At 39.2% G+C, this 22,205-nt stretch overlaps 1 protein-coding gene across 2 annotated transcripts in view; it reads right to left on the reverse strand.

The window, feature by feature from the left end:
* The window catches only part of LOC131246305 (probable pre-mRNA-splicing factor ATP-dependent RNA helicase DEAH4), a 120,544-nt gene that overhangs the window by 33,095 nt on the left and 65,244 nt on the right, over positions 1 to 22,205 (reverse strand). For both annotated transcript variants that reach the window (XM_058246276.1, XM_058246277.1), the window contains exons 8-10: positions 10,539 to 10,625; positions 8,281 to 8,495; positions 7,988 to 8,080 (exon numbers count right to left, since the gene is read on the reverse strand). In XM_058246276.1, the coding sequence (XP_058102259.1) occupies positions 7,988 to 8,080; positions 8,281 to 8,495; positions 10,539 to 10,625 (395 nt within the window). The remainder of the gene's footprint in view (positions 1 to 7,987; positions 8,081 to 8,280; positions 8,496 to 10,538; positions 10,626 to 22,205) is intronic.

Here is a 22,205-nt window from a genome sequence, read left to right on the forward strand (position 1 = left end):
AAAAGCAATATTAGGGGCAACACAAGACAAGGAGAACAATGGTGAAGCTAAAATATTAACCATTTTCCTTGGTAGGTGTCAAGGTACCATTTGCTAATTTCACACGATCTAAATGAGTATCTGAGGTATATGAAGAAAAAGTAATAACTATAAATGTCATACGAAAAATAGCCCTCCAATCAATTATTCAAGGATTGGACTAAGAAGCAGTGTGAACGAAAGTGAAGGTGATACCTTTTTTAGCAAAGATGTAGAGGAGAGGTCTTACTCTGTTGGCTTTCCTTAAAGCATCACACGCATTTTTTTAAGAGATGGACCACATCCCTAATTGGTTGAACCATGGGCGACACTGCCAATAGAGCCATTTCCCCAACAATACTTGGAAAGTCTTTATCACCTGTAGTTGTTGAATTAGCAAAACGGCCTTAAGTTGGTCTACCATAAACTACCTAGCAATAATTAACAGTACGGCCATATCGACCACATTGAGTACACAAACGGTCTGCACCACGGCCACAACCATGCCCACGACTTACATCTCGACCTCCTCATCCTATAGCTCCACCTCCTCCAATATCAATATTGTAAAATTTTCTAAGTAGATTTCTCAACCACAACAGGTCCCATAGTTGCACGATGTCTCTCAACTCTTAAGAGCAAAACATAAATACTATTTAAGACAAAGTAGGTGAACTAAGAATCTGAGCCCACACAAATTCAAAATCAGAAGTAAGACCCACTAATAACTCAAATATCCTCTTTTTCTTAGTACTTTGTTTATATGCCTGTACATCAGTGGTACAAATTGGAAATCATCCAGGAAAGATAATTCCTGCCACAAATTGGAAGTCATCTCCTAATAAATATCGTAAATCCAAGCCTTATTATTCTGATTAGGATACAATTCATAAGCAGTTAACCAAATCTCATGGGAAGTAGATAATACGAAAAGGCCTTCACTAACTTCTAGTTCCATAGAAGTCAAAAGTGAAGACATGACGAGTAGGTTCTAGTATCCACCCATTTATATAACCTAACTTCTATTTTCTTCCAATAAATATATCAACTGCTTTCAACCATTAAAGATGATTACTGGACTTAAGTTTATGGGTTATAATCTGCAACCCAAGATTTTCATAATGAGCAATAAATCTCTCCATCTTAGAGTTGATTGAATCAACTGTCTCAGATTTTGACAAAGATGCCATATTGAATCCACACAATATGGATCAAAATAAAGGTCAAAATAATAGTCAAATCTCAATTCAAAAGAGAGAGAGAAGAGAGAGACGATCTTACGGCTGGATTAACAAATATGAAAGATAAGGATTACCACACGCAGGTATGGGGTTCTCAATTCACAAAAGGCTCAATCAACCTGCAGAGATTCTGCTGAAAAATTTTCGAAACCTTGATTGGAGAAGATTATTCAGCAAAATCTTCCCTCAAATTATGAAAGGAAAGATCAACCTATAGAGGTTTTGCTCGAAAAATTCAGCACCTTGATTGGAGAAGATTGTCCAGCAAAATCTTTTCTCAGATCTTAAAAAACAAAAGAGTCACAGATCTCAAGCATCAAAGAGAACTTCAACCGCAATTCGAACTCCACCACAAACGAGGTATTCAAAATTGGTTATATAACGGTCGTTACGTAATGGAAACGGGCATAACCGTCACGTGTTATGGGGCCAAAACGAGCATAACGACCATTATACGAAGAAAAAAAAAAGGCCATAAAGGCCTTGTAACGGCCCTATAACAATTTTTTCAAAAATAAAAAAGGTTCGTAACAGCCGATACGGGGGTCGTAACAGCCGTTGCATCCCATATCATAACGGTAACGGTGGTGGCCGCTATGGTCACCATTACTGTTATGGAACACCTTGACCACAAATCCCAAAAACCTTTAACAATCTCCAACCGCAGATCTCCCCCTCTCGAATCAAATCAGATTAGTGAGTAAAAAAAGATCCAAAACCCTCAAAACAAGATGAAATATATGCATATAAAAAATAAGAACAGAAAATAAGCAAAGAGTAAAAAGAAATATGCTTTGAAGAAAGATCGAGAGAGGAAGGAACAAAGAAAGAAACCCAAAGAACAATCCCTAAGCTCTGATAACATGTAAAGAAGGAAAGGTTTGAAGGAAAGACCAATAAAATTGGACATCCAACCCCTATTGTATTCGTTGGTGTATGTGCATGTGGGCCTATTATTGGCCCCACAAGTACATACACTTAGGTCTTATATGTTACGAGCCCTTTGTCCTTAATTTTTCAACCTTTTATCTTATTTGACACTTAGCCTTCCTTTACTTTTTCCTTCATATAAGGGCTTGTGTATAATTTTACATTTTCTTCTATTATTATCAATAAGAGAGGGTTGGACATCCCAACCCTATATACTCTCCTTCTCTTAAATTCTCTTCTACTTCTTAACATGGTATTAGAGCCCAAGTGCTCCTAGGGTTTCTTCTTCTTCATTTTCCTCTTCTTCTTCTACTTCTACTTCTTCTTCTTCTAGGGTTTCCTCTTCTTCTTATGGGTTTCTTCTTCTTTTCCTTCTTTTCTTCTTCTAGGGTTTCTATTTCTTCTTCTTCTTCTTCCAAGGTTTCTTCCTCTTCTTCTTCCCCCTCTTTTCTTCTTTCTCCTTCACTTGTTTTCTTCTTCTTCTTCATTCTTTTTTTCCTTTTTGAGAGTCGTGAGGCCTTTTCCTCTCTAACTTGTTGTGATTCATGAGAAGAGGGTAGCTTGCACTGAAATTTTTTGGGGTTTTAAATGATGTGTTGTTGGATTTGAAGCCCTGACTTATTTTTCTGCTATCTAAGTGAAGATGTTGCTGGAAATTCTTCTTTGATTCCTTTTTGAAGATTTTATCTAAAGCACTAGCTGATTTTTGTTGAATGGTTGTGGGTATTGTCAAACATAAATGTTTGACAAATTTTTTCAATTTGTTTCTCCAGATTTTCAACATCTGGTTTGCAATCGTAAGAATTTGCTGGTTACTGTCCTTTCGCAAAATATTGGGCTTCTTTTCTGGTTTATTTGTCCAGCCATAAATCCCTTCCTCACCTCTTCAGCTCTCCTTTTTTTGGGGATCATAATGGCCTTTAAGTCAACTTTTGAAGTTGTTGGCCCTGTTACCACTAAATGAAATGGTTGATTGTTCATTCTGAAAATCCTAGTTTACAAATTACAATATATAAACTTAAGTCCAGCAATTACCTTCAATGATAAAAAGCCGTTACAATGTTTATTAGAGGAAAACAAAAGTTGGGGTATGTAAAAAATGGCAGTATCACAAAATCTCAACCATCTAATCCTTCATTTTTTTTATTTTTTGAAAGGCAACCGTCTGATCCTTCATATGCAGACTAGAAATCAAATAGCTTGCTTGCAATGTTGTCAAAGCTTTTTTTTAATTAAGAAATCAAAAAAAAAAAAAAAAAAATCATTAAAAATTCTAAAATTTTAAGAAAAACTATGTTTAATTACTACATGTGATTGGATTGGGCATATTTAACTATTTCATTTTAGTTTTACTATTAGGCCATTTATATGTTTAGTTATATTATATAATATTATATATAACAAAACAAATTTAAATAATTATCAAGTTACACTAGTAAGAATTAATTATTGAAAACTACAAACATAGAAATTTTATTGATTACTTGAATCTTGATGAGTTGATGCATACAATACAACTTACAACTTATTGTAATCTACAAGAAACTTGACCATTGGCCATTACGCCATGGCATCCTATTGTATGCCATGATTATGCAATTATGCCATCACATACTTTAGTATGCCATCGCATATTTCTGCATGGCATAAGTGACCATGGCATATGCGATATAAGCCAATGTATGTGATTAAGCGATCACATAATCACTTCTGCGATCGTACATGACAACATTGCTTGCTTGTCATGAACTGGCTTCTAAATTCGATGGAACCATAAGTTGGCGAAGGCCAGTTTTTGTTATCTACTACTTGTGAGATCTAGCATACTGCCCATGAATTGTATGCAGATCAGAATTATATGGCTCGGATTTATAATATTTATCAAAGAAATGGAAATCTATGACAGAGGGAGCAATCAGTGTCTAAATATTATGCCAAGATGCGTGGTTTGTGGCAGGAACTATCCTTTCTAGATGATCTTCATTTTGTGTGTACCACATATGCAGAGGCATATAAAAAGAGCATTGAGAAGATAATACTTTTTAATTATTGGCAGACCTTATACAAAGTTTGGACTAGTTTCCACCCAGATTCTTGGATCACCATCTTTACGTATCTTAATAGCGTATATGCACTATTGTTGCATGATGAAAAGCGTTGCGCTATTACAAGATTGACTATGGTTGCAAAATGGGCTCTAGTGACATGTTTTCAAAACATTGATAATGCTAAGTACTAGTCATGGTAGAGGATCAGCAAGCTAGACGACATGCTCTTGGCAAGCTGGGATGATTAATATCTACGCCTCAGCTTGAGGGGGAGTGTAGGTGTATGTGCATGTGAACCTATGACTGGGCGGACAGGCACATACACCTAGGTCTTATATGTTATGAGCCTTTGTCCTTAATTTTTTATCCTTTTATCTTTGTTTCATGACTTCTTTATTTGACCATTAGCCTCAATAGATCTAAATACCAGTATTGTAATCAGCCGATGCAGCCGTATCGTATTCATATCGGAACAAGACTACGCAATCTGAGGCCGTAGCGGCCTTATACAAAAAAATTGAGTTGTATCCAATGATACAGGACGTATCAACACTGATACGGACCGATATGCCCGTAAAAGTATTTTTTTATATTTTTTTTCAAAATTTCACTCGTATCTCCACTTCTTTTTTCATTTAAACTATGGAGGAAGCTTAAAAACTCATTTTAGGCTAGATCTAGACCTATTTTGGGATCAAAACAAATTATTCAAATGGGATTCAACAAATTCAAGAGAAGTGGACCATTATGGGAAAATCGGAAAGAATAATAAACCTCCACACTTTCTTTTTAATATTTTCATCTTCTTTTTGTTGCATTTCAATGTAATGGGACCCAATTCACAAAATCATGCTTGATTTGTGTTCAATTAGGGCCTATTTAATTGACCTTCAACAAGTCAAACCGACATACAACATTCTAATCAAAGAATGGTCCAATACACGTACACCATCATATACATGTCCAAAATACAAAGAAATTATAGATTCTTAAATATCTTATTATTCTTGTTTTTCCTTAATTCTTTGGCTTAATTTTTTTTCCGATATGGTCCGATACGAACCAATATCAATACACGACGCCCATATCGTATTGTTTTTTGTCAGGCAGATATGCCCCCCGATACCCATATTCAGAACCATGCTTAGCCTTCCTTTAGTTTTTCCTTCATATAAGGGTATATATGTAATTTTACCTTTTATTCCATTATTACAAACAAAAGAAAGATAGGCATCCCAACCATAACTCTTTTCTCTCAAATCCTCCCCTTTTTATTACCAACATTTATAAGACAAAATATGCCAAATTACATAAAACACCCCTAAAGGGCAAAATAGAGAACAGGAAAAAACCTTTTTTTTTTAAATAACATAAAATTAATAGGCCCAAAGGCCCACAGCAGGTCATATATACCATAACACACCAAATTTGCCTCCTCATCTCTGATCCAATCAAAGACCAGATTGTCCAACTTTGAACTAACTCACAAGAATGGAATAGAAATCCACAATGGCTTTGTATATTTTTTGTTTCTCATCTATGTTGTCTCCATTCATCTGGATAGTTGAGATTATGTTTCATCATCCCCCATCCTTGGCAATACTATGAAAAAAATCATGCTCTTGTCACATTACTTTAGCCATAAGCCATGAGAATGTTGATGCCACAGAATCTCCTCTTGTAACTTCCTTCTGTATTCGAACTTGAGAGCTTCCTAATTTTGTCTTTGCTCCTTCAAAAGGCTGAAACTTTCTTCCTTCCAATAGATGGCTTGGGTTTCCTAAAGAACTACCTATTTCCAATAGCTTTGAAATTGCTCCTTTTTTCCATTTTTTTAATTAGACTCTCAATTTACTTTAGCTTCATCATCAAGCAAAGATTTGCCCTTCATTATTGTGCACAACCACTAATTTATGTCCATTTTGACGAATCCTTCCTCTTCAAGCCACATTAACTCTTATGTGAAAATGGATTAGACCCCAAAATTCATCGTTTGTATCATGCACGACCAATAAGTGATACAATTCAAGGTGAGGAACGGAGATTTGAGGGGCATTGGAATGATGATCCCTCCATACACATTAGGACTCAAAAGGTTTCTACTATGATTTATTTGATACTTGTGCAATCTTGAAATGCAGGTACTAGGAATTGTACTTTCGCATGCACTAACTCAAACTAAACCATGCAAATTAGGTGCACCACTGTAAATAGGTCATCACCCAAAAACCGAACTAGTTTAACAACCCTAAATTTTGAATTCATATTTTCTATATTTGTGCAATTGGATACTTTTTCTTTCAACCATCCATTAAATGTCCACCAATCTGAAATTAAAGTAATTAATCCATTAAAATAATTATTCACTATCTAAATTATGGCCCACAATTTGGATGGTGTAATTTTAGCTACTGTATGCCATGTGTACAACCCCTATGAACGAAGTGTTGTGAATCAACCCTTGGTCCATCAAATTTTGCCATAGTAACATAGTTTTTCTCTTCTATTTTCCAATTTTCTTTTTGAGGCACTTGAGTGTGGAGTCCCTGGGATGTGTGTATGCCATCCAACCCATGCATCAACCAAGCCCCACCTTGAAGATCAGATGCCCCAAAAATCAGGACTATTCAATAACTAGGTGAGCCACACTATAGAAAACAATGTATAACTACCCAAAACTGCCAAATTCATGTGGCCTGCTTAATGGTTGGATTGGCCTGAACTTTGGGGTGCCCCAGATTAATGATGATACAACCCAACTGGTCAGATTCAATGGCATAGACATTGCACACACCACGGTCAATCCCACATGTAAAGTGTTGTAGAATAAGTTTATCCTACAACATTGTAGAACAAACAACCTCCTTTTATAGTTTTATCAATTAAAAAAAGTGCTAATTACTATTAATGGTTCATGATTGCAGACTATAAATTAATTAGAGTGCTGGATATGCATGACCATGTATTATACAAATATAACCATCTTCAGGCCAGGTTCAGGTATGGGCAGGATTTTACCCGCACCCATTTAGCTACGCATTGGGCCTACCCGACCCATTGACACCCCTAAATGTGTGGAAAGAATTTATGTTAATTGCCTGTGATTCATTGTTTGTACTTATGATATTGGAATGATATGAACTGATTCTAGCTATAATTGCATCAATTATGGACAATGCTGCATAGTTTTGTCCCCTACATAATGGAAAAGTATTATGCACATTTTTTTTCTAATGTTTTGACTTCTAAATGTGTAATCATGTGTCTCTCATCAAAACTTTCACTAAAAAGTTCCACCATCTTTCTAAAGTTTCCCCATGCTTCCCTCATATTGTGATACATTACACGATACATTGGATATTTCCCGATGTTCCCCACAATATTTCTGTATCCAAGGGTGTGATACCCATGCTTTGAATGCTGTCAAAACTTCTACCATTTTGTTGATGGGTTAACAATAACTAAACAGTGGCCTGGCCTTCCATTGGAGTAATATATCCATATGTCTATCCATTTGTATTCTTGGTTCAGCATTTGATATTTCTTTCGTCATCAATTGCAGACCAATAAAGCACATTCCTTTAATTATGTGATTGACAGAGACACGTCAACAATTGTACCTCTAAAACAAATATGAGGCTTCCCCTCTATCTGTAATGCATGAAATCTTCAAAACAACCAAATCCTTTCCCTTTTAGATGTAAAAATAGTTATAAATCCAAAGGGCTAAAAATGGAACAAATCCAGTACCAGACATTGTCCGTCCAATGTGTGTTATCAATCCATTTTCATCAATTGCATCAATGAGGTACAACTGCTTTAAAGCATCTTCTAGTGACTCACCTGCAGTAACAATGCGCTGCTTTAATCACCATATAGAAGTCTAACAGAAAACAAAACCATAAGAACTAGAAAATTTAGAAGTGAGGGAGTACACTACACCAGCTAGAAAATATCCAAGTGGATTAGATGTATGCAGCATGTGAAGCACAAAAGACCATCTCAGATAAATTAAGAACAAGAAGGCTGAAACATTCTCTTACTTGAAGGTTGATCAAGAAAATCAAATTTGAGAATATTGATATCTGGGAGGTCTAGTGATTTCAGATAGAGAACAGTTCCAGCAAGAGAAGACCGCTGTATCTCAGGGATTGTCGCATCAAGAAATTCCTCGTGGTAGACAGCAGAGGGGTAAAGTCGGTAGCACTTTCCAGGACAAGTTCGTCCAGCTCGTCCCGCACGCTGATCAGCTTGGACTCTGCAGTTGTGTAAACCAATAAAGAACAAAAAACTACAGCTTACTGGAAACACAGCAGGTAAAGTAATCTTTTAAAGGAAAAAAATGTAGATCATGTAAAATTTAGACATTTGGATGTCAGCAGTTTGTGATCAAGGATAATAATAAGAAATCAGAAATATGCAACAATAAAAAAAATGAAAGGCGGATATTATAACAACCTCAACCCATATCTCAACTGGTCCAAAAAATTGGATAAGGACCCAGTAAAATTGGATTGGGTCCATTAGGTACCACCCGTGGGTCTGGGTACCCATTGGCATCCCTACCAGCCAATCCCAAGCTTGGATAAAGGACTCAGGTTAATGTTAAGTGATCAAGTGTTAATAGAACTTCTGCAAAACAATCATGAGAATTCATGTTTTGAACATGATTGGAAAAATAGAATGTAAAGCAGAATACCACAAATAGCTGGAACAAGGCTATGATGACAATAAGAATGGAATCTGAATAACAAATTATGAAAGAACAGTAAGGTAGAAAATTCAATTATAAGAGAGTTTTCTACTCCGTGATTATATTCCCAGTTAACACTGCATATTTGAAAACGACTATTGATGTTTTACTTTTAAGTAGTAGCCTCATGTTGTTTCGTGACTCTTACTTAAACCTAGCCAATTCTTTATGAATCACCCTATGGTTTATTCATAAATTTGAGTCCACAACCAACTTATGGGAGCTCCTCTTTGTTAGAAATATTAAGCATATGATGGGCATTTCATGTTTGAAAGTGCACTCCATAATTTCTACATCAGCGGAATTCTTATACTGAACGCAAAACCTCATGCCTATACAATGAATGAGAGGATTTGAGCTTTTAATGTTCCCCATTGTGCTGAAGCAGTTCATCTGGAGGCAGTGATCATATTTTCTTGATCATCAAGGGATCCAAGGGTCCATTTAGTCAAATAAAGCTGTAAAAGCCAAAGAGAACATTTCCTGTTTCATCATTTTAAGGTGTTCCCCTTTCATCATTTTTTTTATTTTTTTTGCCTCTAAAACCATTGCAAAAAAATTTATCCCTCTTCATGAAAATCCTTCAAAATCCCCATATTCAACCTAGGACCAACCTGACATTAGATCCATTCTAATGTAATTGCAGACCCAATGCTAAATCATCAGCAGCATCTAAGCCTTATCACAATTAATTGGGGCCAGACCCAATCCTAAATGCTTCTCCAAAATCACCAATACAAATGCAACCAAAAGCCCAGATCCACTCCCACTCAACTCATTATTGAACCCAGATTTTTTGAACACCTTAATGAAGAAGCACCAAAATTTATGAGAATTTTTACTTCAAGCTACATAATAAGAGCAATTTATTTGAGGAAAAAATTGTCTTGTTGGAGACGCACATCAGACAAGTGAACCATGCCACTGAGAGAAAAAACTTTTAACTGTCTTTATCATTCTGTAGTGGGTTCTGGTGCTCAGATACATTCATCCACATGCATATATAGCAGTGTGAGTCAGTTCATGTTTCTGTATTTACTGCATGCATTACATCTATTAGATTCTTCTTAGATTATACTATGCACGTAATGTGTGTGTGTGTATTTAACGTACACCACATACACACGGATGCAGCAGCTGGGGTGGCATAGTTGAAATTTATGAGCGGCGCATTCTTTCTATATTCGCTATTAGTTTAGTAACATTTTCCTCGGTTGTTCCAAAAGAAAAAACAACAAATTTAAAACAAAACAAAAAAGAAAAGAAGTATGAATTGGATTGGGCCAGCCAAAGTCAGTTTGCACCTCGTATCACTTTTATCAATCATTAGATGCGGCTGTGTTCAAGTGAACTGCCCAACACTAAAGAGACACCAAAGAGAGCCCCAAATAATAAATAAGCAATAAGAAAGACATATTATAGCAAAAGGCCAAATAGATTCGCCAGCCAAGTTGAAACATAATCATCAGAAAATGCATACACAAAAAGCAAAATAACAAGCACATGTGCAAATTTTGGAGTAGCACCAGAAAAGCTTATATTATTTACCTACTGATCTGGACAACATCAAGTGAATACATGCCAGTTGATGGGTTGTATTGTCGTTGCTTCACATATCCAGAATCAATAACATACCTGCCATAAGTAGACAAAATAAGCAAGCTTATAGTCACAAACTCAAAAATGAACCTGAGATAAGGACTGACACATAAAACCCATGAGGTGTAATTGCAAATATATATATCACGTCACAAGGAACCTTAATTTCATAAATCCCACCAAAGATGAAAAAGGTTTGCAAGAATCTTAAAATTACATAACGGTGTTATTTAAATATGAAACCATATCACGTCAATTTTCTCACGCATGGTGACACCATTAATAGGAAATTGCCTCAGATTTTTAAGGTTTTTCAACACAACGTATTTTTCTTTTTTTAATCTCCAAATCAATTAGATGAAAACCCTTCATGATTTATATAAGATGGAACCCAAAAACTCCAACCTAGATAATTTGTCAAAAATCAAAAAGAAAAGTCCGAATTAAAATTGTTCAGAGGCCTCATGTAAGGTCCTTAAATAGGACCCTTAGATGTACAAATAAGGAAGGTTCATAATGCCATTGACAACTAATGAATTGCTACAAAAATGAAAAAGTGATTAAAAACATGCTCAAGGGATAAGAATAAATATAGGAAATTTTGGCTAATTGATTTTGCATAGTTAGTTGCCTAATTAGGAAGCCTGGGCCTCCTTATTGATGGGCCAGCTATGAGGCTTGGGCCTAGGCTTGGCCCATGAGTCTTAGGCCCAATTCAACCTGCATTGGTCCTCCTCAGCTTGAAAGAACTCGACTTCAGTGAGTTAATGACCTGATATTGCTCATAAAGGTTAGGATTCAGGCGTTGGAAGTCTGTAACAATGATCCGTGCAGCATCGGAGAGAGGTCATCCTTGCCAACAAACAAGAAACATCTGGCAACCACCTTGGCACGTAAAGACAACATGGTCATCAAGAACATCAATGATCATGTTTGTAGGTGCCAAAATGGTCAAAAGTGTGATAGCTTGTTCCTCGATACCATTATCAGTATTGTGCCAACGATAGATGGAAAGATCTTCCACATTCAAAGTAGGACTGATAGGTAAATCTAGAAGGGAGATCTAAAACATAAGCATTGGCACTAATTTTTGTTATAATTTTGAACAGTCCCACATTAAGGGAATGGAGCTTCTTCGAGATACGGAGGGTAACCATTCAGAACGAATACGGGCCATAATTATGTCACCTTCCACAATCAGCAAAATGGCATCTTGCTTCTACATGTTCCTTATAACTTTCATTACTTTGTAGCAATATTGCATCGAACTTTGTCATGTACCTGCTACATATGGCGGATGAACTCATTAGCTTCTATGCTTGGTCTCAACTCTATGAGTAAAGAAACCAAATCGACTAAAAGAAGCAATCACATACCACTCACCGCTTCAAAAGGTGGCATCACTGTGGACCTATTGGCGGAGTTATTATAGGAAAGTTCAGCCATGGGATTACTAGGCTCCTCGTAGCTATATGATCACATGTAAGACATCGAAATAACTTGCCCAAGCTACGGTTGACAACTTCCACCTAACCATCGCACTGGGGTGGTAGGCACTAGTGTACTAAAGTTTTTCTTCTTTGTCTTTCAAAGAGTCTTCCAAAAATAGCCCATGAACTTGGTATCACGATTTGATACAATCGTCTTCGAAAGGCCATGAAGACAAACAACCCATCGAAAAAAAAAAGAATTGATCAATCATGAGGGCGTTTGTTGTATTCAAACATAGTATGAAATGAGCCATCTTTGAAAATCGTTGAACCACCGCAAATCCTGAGTCAACTTTCCAAACGGTCTTTGGTAATCCCAAGACAAAGCCCTTGCTAAGATCTACCCACAAAGCATGTGGGATCGGCAGTGATTGATTGATACAATCCATTGTTTTTCTTTTGACCCTTGGTGAGTTGGAAAACCCTATATAACTGGCAAATCTTTGTAACATCTGACTTTAGATGTAGCCAAAAGTATCTATCTCCAACAAGGGTCGGGGTCTTATTACAGCCCAAGAGATCACTACACCCACCAACATGTAACACTCTCACAACATACTCATGGATAAACGTACCGGGTGGGCAAATTTGCATCCCTCAAAACAAGTAGCCATCTTGACTGTTGAAATGTAGGTGCCTCGCATACTCACCACTAAGAGCGTCTGCATAAATATGTCTGAATCCTTGTCAATAGCATACTCACGTTGTAACTCTTCGAATCCCAAAACAATACCAACCATGTGACATATGACAAAGGAGAACTCTAGAAGGTAAGCGCACCGCTTGAAACGGCGAGAGCTCATCTTCTACTAAGAGTTTAGATAGCTTGAGTGCTTCATGATTAGAGTATAGGACAAATTTCGTGCCAACCACATCGTGACACCAACGTCGTAGAGTCTGAACAACGACATAAAACTCTAAGTCATAAGTGGAGTACAATTGCTTCGCATCAAAGAGGTTCTCACTAAAGAATGTTATTGGATGGCCCCCCTGACTAAGAACCCCAACAATGCGATGTGCAAAGCATCGCAACTTACCCCAAATACCTTCTCAAAGTCTAAAAGGCATAAAACTGGAGCATCGATTATCTTACATCTGACCATATCAAACACTTTTGTTGCTACACTTGTCCATCAAAACATGTTGGCTCATGTAATCGGTGATTGAAGCCATGAAGCTGCTAAAGTTCTGCACAAACGTCTAAAAAATGTGGCAAGTCATGGAAACTACAAACTTCAAGATATTAGTAGGTGTCAGCTAATCAACAATGGCTTTCACCTTGTTACGGTCCACTTCTACATCTCGTGATGAGACAATGTACCCTAAGAAGACCACGGATGTACTCATAAAGGTACACTTTTCATGGTTGATGTAGAAGCGCTTGCAACAAAGTACTCCAAAGAAAAGACCCAAGTGATTGAGGTGCTCGTTCCTTGACTTACTGTAGATAAGAACGTCGTCAAAGTAGGCAACAACAAACTTGCCAATAAAAGGGCACAACAACCAAGTTATGACACACATGAAAGTGCCAAGCATGTTTGTGAGACCAAATAGCATAACCAACCACTCGTCGAGACCGTCCTTCATCTTAAATGTTGTTTTTCATTTGTCACCAAGTTGGATGCATATTTGGTGCTATCCGTTGCAAAGATCGATCTTGGAGAAAACGTCATCACTTGGCGTCAAGTCTAGCATATCATCAAGCCGGGGAATGAAAAAACAGTACTTCAACATGATTTTATTAATAGCCCATTTGTCCACACATATATGACAACTTCCATCCTTCTTAGAGGTAAGGAGGGCCGGCACAATACATGGGCTTAGGCTCTCTCGAATGTAGCCCTTTTTTATCAACTCATCAACTTGACGCTTCAACTCATCGCGCTCAGTTGGACTCATTCGGTATGCTGGTAAATTAGGTATGGATGCTACAATAACCAAATCTATGAATGTAGCCCTTTTTTAGCAACTCATCAACTTGACGCTTCAACTCATCGCGCTCAGTTGGACTCATTCAGTATGCTGGTAAATTAGGTATGGATGCTACTTGAACCAAATCTATGACATGTTGGATAACCCTCAGCGGAGGCAACTCCTCAGGCAGATCATCAGGGACCAAATCTTAGAAGTCATCAAGCATGGATTGAACTTCATTAAGAATAGGCTCATCCTGAATAATAATAATAGGCTCCAGCACCTGTTTTGTGATTAGAGTGAACATTATACATTTCTCCTTGCTCTCTTCCTCGAACTTCCGCATGGTGAGAACATAGGAGTTTAGGGCATGTTTGGCCGGACGAATCCCGTGGGATTAGGAGGGATGGGATGGTAAAATCCCGGGACATGCCAAACGAGCCAAACAGACCCGATGAACTTGTCCCAAGATAGCAAACCCATAGATCTTAAACCAATCCACTGACATCACCATCATTACCTTAAAATTGATCTCATCCCTCCTAATCCCGTTCAATCGTGCCTAGGGCGTGTTTGGTTGGACGGATTGGAAGGTAAAATCCCGAGATATGCCGGGCGTGCCAAACAGACTCGGTTAACTTGTCCCGGGATATAGCAACCCATGGATCTTAAACCAATCCACTGACACCACCATCATTACCTTAAAATCCATCCCATCCCTCCTAATCCCATGGGATCCGTCCGGCCACACAGGCCCTTAGGAGAGCAACCAATGTTAACAATGGGGGAGTAGATGAAGGAGGTGACATAGGCTATAATAGGTCTCCTGCACCTATTTTGTGACTAGAGTGAACATTATGCCTTTCTCCTTGTTCTCTACTTCAAATTTCCGCATGGTGAAAACACGAGAGTTAGGGGGAACAGCCAATCTCGACGATGGGAGATAGATAAGGAGGTGGCATAAACTACAATGAGTAAAGGTGGAGCCGATGAACTCACCATCGGAAAGCATGCGCGTTAGCCTATCGTCCTTTGTACCTTTCGATCAAAGAGCCAATGTCAACCAAGAAGAATGTGGATGACATTCATTGAAATAATTTCACACCAAATGCCATCCCCATAAATGCCAATTTTGAAGGACATTAAACACCGAGTCGAGTCACGAGGATGGCAATGTCATTGACCCACACAACCTAATATGGTTTTGGATGCCTTTCAGTCAACAATTTGGACTTATCGATTACCTCTTGTGAGACGATGTTATTGCATTTCCACCATTGATGATCATGTTTCATAACCCACTCGGGCATTTTACCCACATACGAAAAATAGTGGTCCGTTACTAGTCTTCCTCTTCTTCCTGGTTGTGGAAAGGAGGCGGTGTATGATAAGAGTGGGGCCTTCAACATCAACTTTGACCGTGGCTTCAACAAGGGAGTCCTTTAGCTATCATGTAGACTCTATATAGTGTTAATCCATCTCGATGTGCTCATCATAATACTCATGGCTATCTAAGTAGTGAAGGTCATCATCACTGCAGTAATGGAGGTTCTTGGCTTGTAGACACTCATTAGAAAAGTGTCTTACCTATCCACAACAATAACAGTCAACACCTTGCCACCCTCACCTAAGGGAAGGATTAGGATTAGGACCTCGCCCTCTGGTGTCATGTCCCTGCGACGTCAGTTGCCTTTAGCGTGAATTCTGCAATGAAGAGCATTGTAAACGTTGGGGTTGCCTTACAAGCAGAGTCTGCATCTGTGGGTGCGGCTAAAAAGGGTAGGGAGTACAAAAGTCTAAGGCGTACATGTATTACATGAGAGACATATTATGCCAATAGGAGTACACGAATAACACACACACAACACACCCCTTCAAACTAGAGCATGAATGTCTTGGCACATTTGAGTAGAGTTGTACAGGAACCGAGTTAGCTCGGTTAACTCGCTCGACTCGACTCGAAAAAGCTCAATTCAACTCAGTTTGAAACTGACTTCGAGCCAAGTCGAGCTGCTTTTGGAGCTCGAAAAAATTTTGAGCCGAGTTCAAGCTCGTCCGAGCTCGAATCGACTCCGATCAAACCTCAACTCGAATCAAAGTCGAATCGAACCAATTCGGTGACTCAATTATTTTGATATTGATGTTGCTCACCAACTGTTCGATGAAATGACTCAACGAAGTGTTGTTTCAGGTGCATACATTCTCTGCGGGATCGACAGGTGGCGAGGAAGGTATGGAAATGGAACAAATCACTAAAAAAACATTACATTATAAAATTACCATTGTATCTTGATTTTGATGCTGCCTACTGATTGTTTGATGAAATACCAGTAAATTGCTGGTATTGTTTTGCATACTGTGAGAAACTGAAGGTGCACTCCATGTGTTTGAGAAAATGCCACATAGGCTCGAACTTGGATCGAACTGACCCAAGCTACTGACCGAACCGAACCGAGCTAGCCAGTCAGGCTCGGTCCGAGTTCGAGCTGGGGTCAGCTAGTAGCCATGTCGAGTCGAGCTGTCCCAAGCTCGACTCGGTTCGACTCATGTACAGCTCTACATTTGAGCTCTCTCTGTCAAATCAAAGTTGGGAGCCATGAGTAGGAAAGGAGACAAAAGAATCGTCACATCGTGACCGTAACCAGAGCCAATGGTTGAAAACAACATTATCACTTGGAAGATTCAAAAGTTCTGTAATACAAAGAATTCTTTTATTATTCTCCTCCCCTTTTCTTTTTGATTGTCCTTTCCTTTCTGCAACTGTTTTTGTTTATGGCCCATAGGAGTTCTTAGGTAGAAGATGGAGTAGAGACTGAGAGAGAATAAAGCAAGGCCACGACGCCCCTCAAAAAAACCCACAAAGACGCACCCGACAGAGAACTCTGGCAGCCCCCAACCAAAAACAATTACGAGATTCCCATATTAAGAGAATTCTAATCCTTAGAGACATTAGAAAAGGAAGTTCCTCTAAAGGCAAGCTTGGACAAGGCTCGAGGGTAAAGGATCTTCCTCTTTCTCACCTCAGCAAGGAAATTTGACAAATTGCAAAGGGATTTCATGTGGTAAGGGAGTAAAGAGGACCATACATTCCACTAAGCCTGTTTAGATTCATGAAAAGCATGGGAAAGGAAGTAGTGCTTCTTAGGGAACCTTATTTCCAGGAAACTATAGGAAAGGAAACATTGTTTTCCTTCATTTGTTTTATAACAAGATTTTCTAGAATTTTGGGACGTATTTCGAAATGTGTTGTTTAGCAAGACCAATCCCTAGTTACTAGAATCTACTAGATTAGCACATGTAGCACATACAGGAAGCTTGAGGAAGGACAGTGGCATGTGTCACATGCAACATATGAGGGACGACTGAAGCTGAATTGTGGCACATGTCACATGTGAGGCGCTTGAAGTTATAGAGTCACACATGTGGCACAATAGACACATTGGCACATTTGACACGTGGGCACTCAAAGCTAGATGGTAACACTTGTGCACATTACCACAAGCACGTGTCGTAGATGTGGAGCAATTGACGATGGACAATGGCACACATAGCACATTGGCGCATGTGAGGCACTTTGCATGCATGGGGAATAAGAGGATATGGATGGTGGTATAGAGAATGCTAGTGTATTATGTATGTGGTTAGTGGCCCCTTTTAGTGTAAGTGCATGTGCACACTTCCCTCTTCTCCTGCGGTGTACTATATACTTTATTATAATAAAATATTGTGTGTTAGGGCAAGCAAGCCTAACACAACATCTCTCCCAAGCTCTCCTTCTTCTCTCTCAATATTCTCCTCCATTATTATCATCAAATCATTCTCTACTTGGTATCAGAGCCTACATCCAGGCATTCCGCATCCAACAGATTGAGAGGCGACACGTCACCTTGTTGACGTCAACAGTCGTACGGCTGACGTCAGCATTGTACGAACACATGGATTCCATTTGAGCTAAAATTTTAGGGGTTTGATGGATCTTGATTTTAGAAGATTTGTCATAATTTTTTCAGAATTTATTGGACCTCTTTTCATGGTATTTTGGGTGAAATAGAGAAATTCGAAAATCGAGCCTATCTTCCATTTTTCTTCGATCTACCTCAAATCGGTAAACTTTTCTTTGGTTTCTTTGCTCAAGATGGACCAAAATCTTCCTCCCAAGCTACCCATGGAGGGTTATTTACTTAAGATTAATGTTTAAGAGGTTTTTAACCTCAAACGGACGTGCGGCTGGGCCGTTTTTCACTCGATTAGGCCTTTTTTTACTATGTTTCATGGTATTTTGGATGATTGATATTTGTTTGAGGTTTATCTCTTATTATCTTGAAGGATTGAGTGAGATAAGAGTTGTTTGAATCAATCCTTCTCGGCATAGGGCCTCTCTTGGCATAAGTTTATTTCTCTTGGACTCCCCTATGGCTAACAAAGGGCCCTCATCTCTTGGCATAGGGTCTCTTGAATCCAACCCCTTGTAGATTACCTCCACTAAGTTGAATGGTGACAACTATCTTCAATGGGCACAATCTGTAAAAGTATTTTTAGGAGCTCGTGACAAGTTGTATATTTTGGATAATCCCCCAAGCTCTACAGATGTTACTTACAAGTCTTGGACAAAGGAGAATTATCAAGTTATTGCATGGTTGTTGAATAGTATGGATTCCTCGATTAGCCACTCAGTGATGTTTTTATCCTCGGCTAAAGGCATTTGGGATATGCTTCATGATATGTTCTCGGAATCTCAGAAATTTTTCACGAGTATTCCAGCTTATTCAAGAAATTGGTCAGTTCCAACAAAACTCCAGATCCTTAAAAGATTACTATTCGACGCTTCGAGGTATGTGGGATGAGTTGGATATGTATCAGCCTCTTCCTTCCAAAAGTGAGGATCATGAACATGCTCATAAGCAGCGGGATGATACTCGTATCATGCAATTCCTAACTAGGTTGAATTCTGATTATCTTCATGTTCGAGATCAGGTTATGCAGTATCATCTTCCCCCATTGACGACAGTCTATGCCATGTGTCAGTGTGCTATTGTCTCTACTCTTCCTTCTCATTCATTTGTGCCACCCGAGCCTTCGGCACATCTTGCTGGCGATCAGTCCTCTTGTTCTTCAGATACCATCCTTGACTTCAGGGCGCATTTCTGGTTTTGGTGGTCGTGGTAGAGGCCGCGAGGGAGATCGCAGTCGTGGCGGCCATAGTCTTCGTGGTCGTGGTGGACGTGGACGAGGACGTGATGGTTCCCGCATTTGTTCACATTGCGGTAGAACTAATCACACTGTTGATTATTGCTAGTAGATACATGGTCGTCCTACGTATGTCGCTGCTTCTGTTGCATCCACAGTTGCTTCTAAGACAGTCTTCCACCCCAACAGTTGAGCAATCTACTTCAAGGGAGTCTCTTATCATTTCTCAGGCTGCATATGATGCCTTTATGCGGCTTCACATTCGTGATATTCCTGAGCCTTCTCACGCAGCTTCAGCCCAGTTGGGTACTACCCTTCTTGCGTCATCCTCTCCTACCTCCTAGGTCATCGACTCTGGAGCTTCCTCCCATATGACTGGTAAGTTTCAATTCTTTTCTTCTTATTCTCCTTCTCCTCACGCTCAGTATGTCACAGTCGCAGATGGAACCCAATCTCCCATCTCTGGGATTGGTTCCATCCCTCTTTCTTCTTCCTTATCTTTGTCCTCAATCTTGCATGTGCCTCGTTTTCCATTAAACTTATTGTCTGTTAGCTCTCCCACTAAATCATTCAATTGTTCCATTACCTTCTTCCCTTCTTATTGTTTGTCTCAGGACCTACAGACGAAGATAGTGATTAGTGGGGGACATGAGCGGGGAGGCGTTTATCTTCTCAATGATACACCTGTTGCCACTTCTAGTGCCCTTTCTCTAGATCGAGAGTCCATGACTCGCTGGCATTGCCGCTTAGGCCACCCATCCATAGCTAGATTGAGACTTTTGTTTCCCTCCTTATTTGTCACTAAACCATTATGTTGTGATATTTGTAAATTGTCTAAACATCATCGTGCTACGTTTCCTCCTAGCTCTTCTGGGAGGAAATCTCAACATTTTCTTCTGGTTCACTCGGATGTCTGGGGACCAGCTCTGGTTACATCCACTTTTGAATTTAGATATTTTGTTACCTTTATTGATGATTATTTACGCATGACTTGGATTTATCTTTTGAAATCTAAAAGTGAAGTGTTTGATGTGTTTAAAGTGTTTTATCATGAAGTGTGCACTCAATTTCATTATTCCATCAAATCCCTCCATTCTGATAATGGGGGGAATACATATCAACTGCCTTTCTGTCCTTCTTGCAGGAACATGGTATTTTGTCTAGGACGTCATGTGCTCGCACACCTCAACAAAATGGTATTGTAGAATGCAAGAATCGTCATCTTCTTGAAGTTGCTCGCAGCCTTTTGCTTGGTATGCATCTACCTAAACATTTTTGGGGTGATGCTCTTCTAACTGCTACTTTTCTTATTAATCGTATACCCTCACGTATCCTGTCTTACAAATCTTCATTTACTATATTGTATCCTCATGATAATCCATTTCCTCTACCACCTAAAGTTTTTGGCTATGCATGCTTTGTTCAAATTTTAGATGAGAGTAATGATAAACTTAGCCCCATGGCAATTAAATGTGTCTTTCTAGGGTATCCTCGGAGTCAAAAAGGGTATAAATGCTTTGACCCATTGACTCGCAAGAAATATGTCTCTGCTGATGTAACCTTCTTTGAGGATATTTCTTTTTTCTCCGCTCTAGGCCAATCCCTCTGTGATCCTCTTGCGAGTCGGGGGGAGTATAACTCTTCCTCTTTCTAATAGTGATCATGGGAAAACTCATCTCCCCTCTATTCAGCATCCTGTTGGTGATATGGGTGAGCCAAAGCCTTTGCAGGTGTATCATCGTCGAGATAAATCTTCACATGTTTAGCCATCCACCCTTCCGCTCACTTTGGATGTTGGCTCAGGTGACTCTCTTAGCTCGAGTTTAGATCTTCCCATTGCCTTGCGCAAAGGGTCACGATCTTGTACTCAACACCCCATTAGTAATTTCGTTTCATATGATTATCTTTCACCGTCTTTTCAATCGTTTGCAGCTTCCCTTTCATCACAGACTATTCCTAAATCTCTCTCACATGCTCTTCAGAGTCCTGATTGGACGAAGGCGATGATAGAAGAAATATCTGCTCTTGAGAAGAATCATACTTGGGACCTTATGCCACTTCCTTTAGGCTATAAACCTATTGGCTATCGATGGGTTTATACGATCAAGTTTCTTCCCGACGGCTCAATTAATCGCTATAAAGCCTATCTTGTTGCTAAGGATTACACACAGACTCATGATGTGGATTACTTCGAGACATTCTCTCCGGTGGCTAAGCTTAATTCGATTCGCGTTGTGCTCTCCTTGGCCATTAATTTATCATGGCCCTTGTTTCAGCTTGATGTTAAGAATGCATTTCTCCATGGGAATCTTGCAGAAGAAGTTTACATCCATCAACCTCCTGGCTTTGTTGCTTCACACAACCTTGCACTTGTATGCCGGTTGAAGAAGGCTCTTTATGTACTCAAACAATCCCCACGTGCATGGTTCGAAAAATTTAGTCAGTCTCTCTTGGAGTTTGGCTTTGTTTGTAGTTATGTCAATCATTGTCTCTTTATATGTCATCGATCGACGGGGATCATGGTTCTCACTGTCTATGTGGATGATATTATTCTGTCTGGTAGTGATTTTGTTGGAATTAGGAAGGTCAAAGATTTTTTGAAGACCAAGTTTGATATCATGGATCTTGGTCCTCTTCGCTACTTCCTCGGAATTGAAGTTGCTCGCTCATCATCCAGATTGGTCTTGTCACAACGAAAATATGCGCTCGATCTTCTCATGGAGACCGGCATGTTAGGGTGCAAGCATGCTCCCACTCCCATGAATACTTCACAGAAGCTTCGATCAAATGATGGTGCTCTCCTTACTGATCCAAAGATATATCGACGACTTGTAGGCCGACTTATTTACCTGACTATTACTCGCCCGGATCTCTCATTTACGGTGGGGGTTGTTAGCCAATTCATGCAAGCTCCCCGTACTTTCCATCTCACGGCTGTCTACCGCATACTTCGGTATTTAAAATCAACCCCGGGTCTTGGCCTCTTGATGAGGACATCGTGCACGCCGCCTACACACGCATGCAC

The sequence above is a fragment of the Magnolia sinica genome, chromosome 5, assembly GCF_029962835.1.
Source record: "Magnolia sinica isolate HGM2019 chromosome 5, MsV1, whole genome shotgun sequence".
Classification (NCBI taxonomy): Eukaryota; Viridiplantae; Streptophyta; class Magnoliopsida; order Magnoliales; family Magnoliaceae; genus Magnolia; species Magnolia sinica.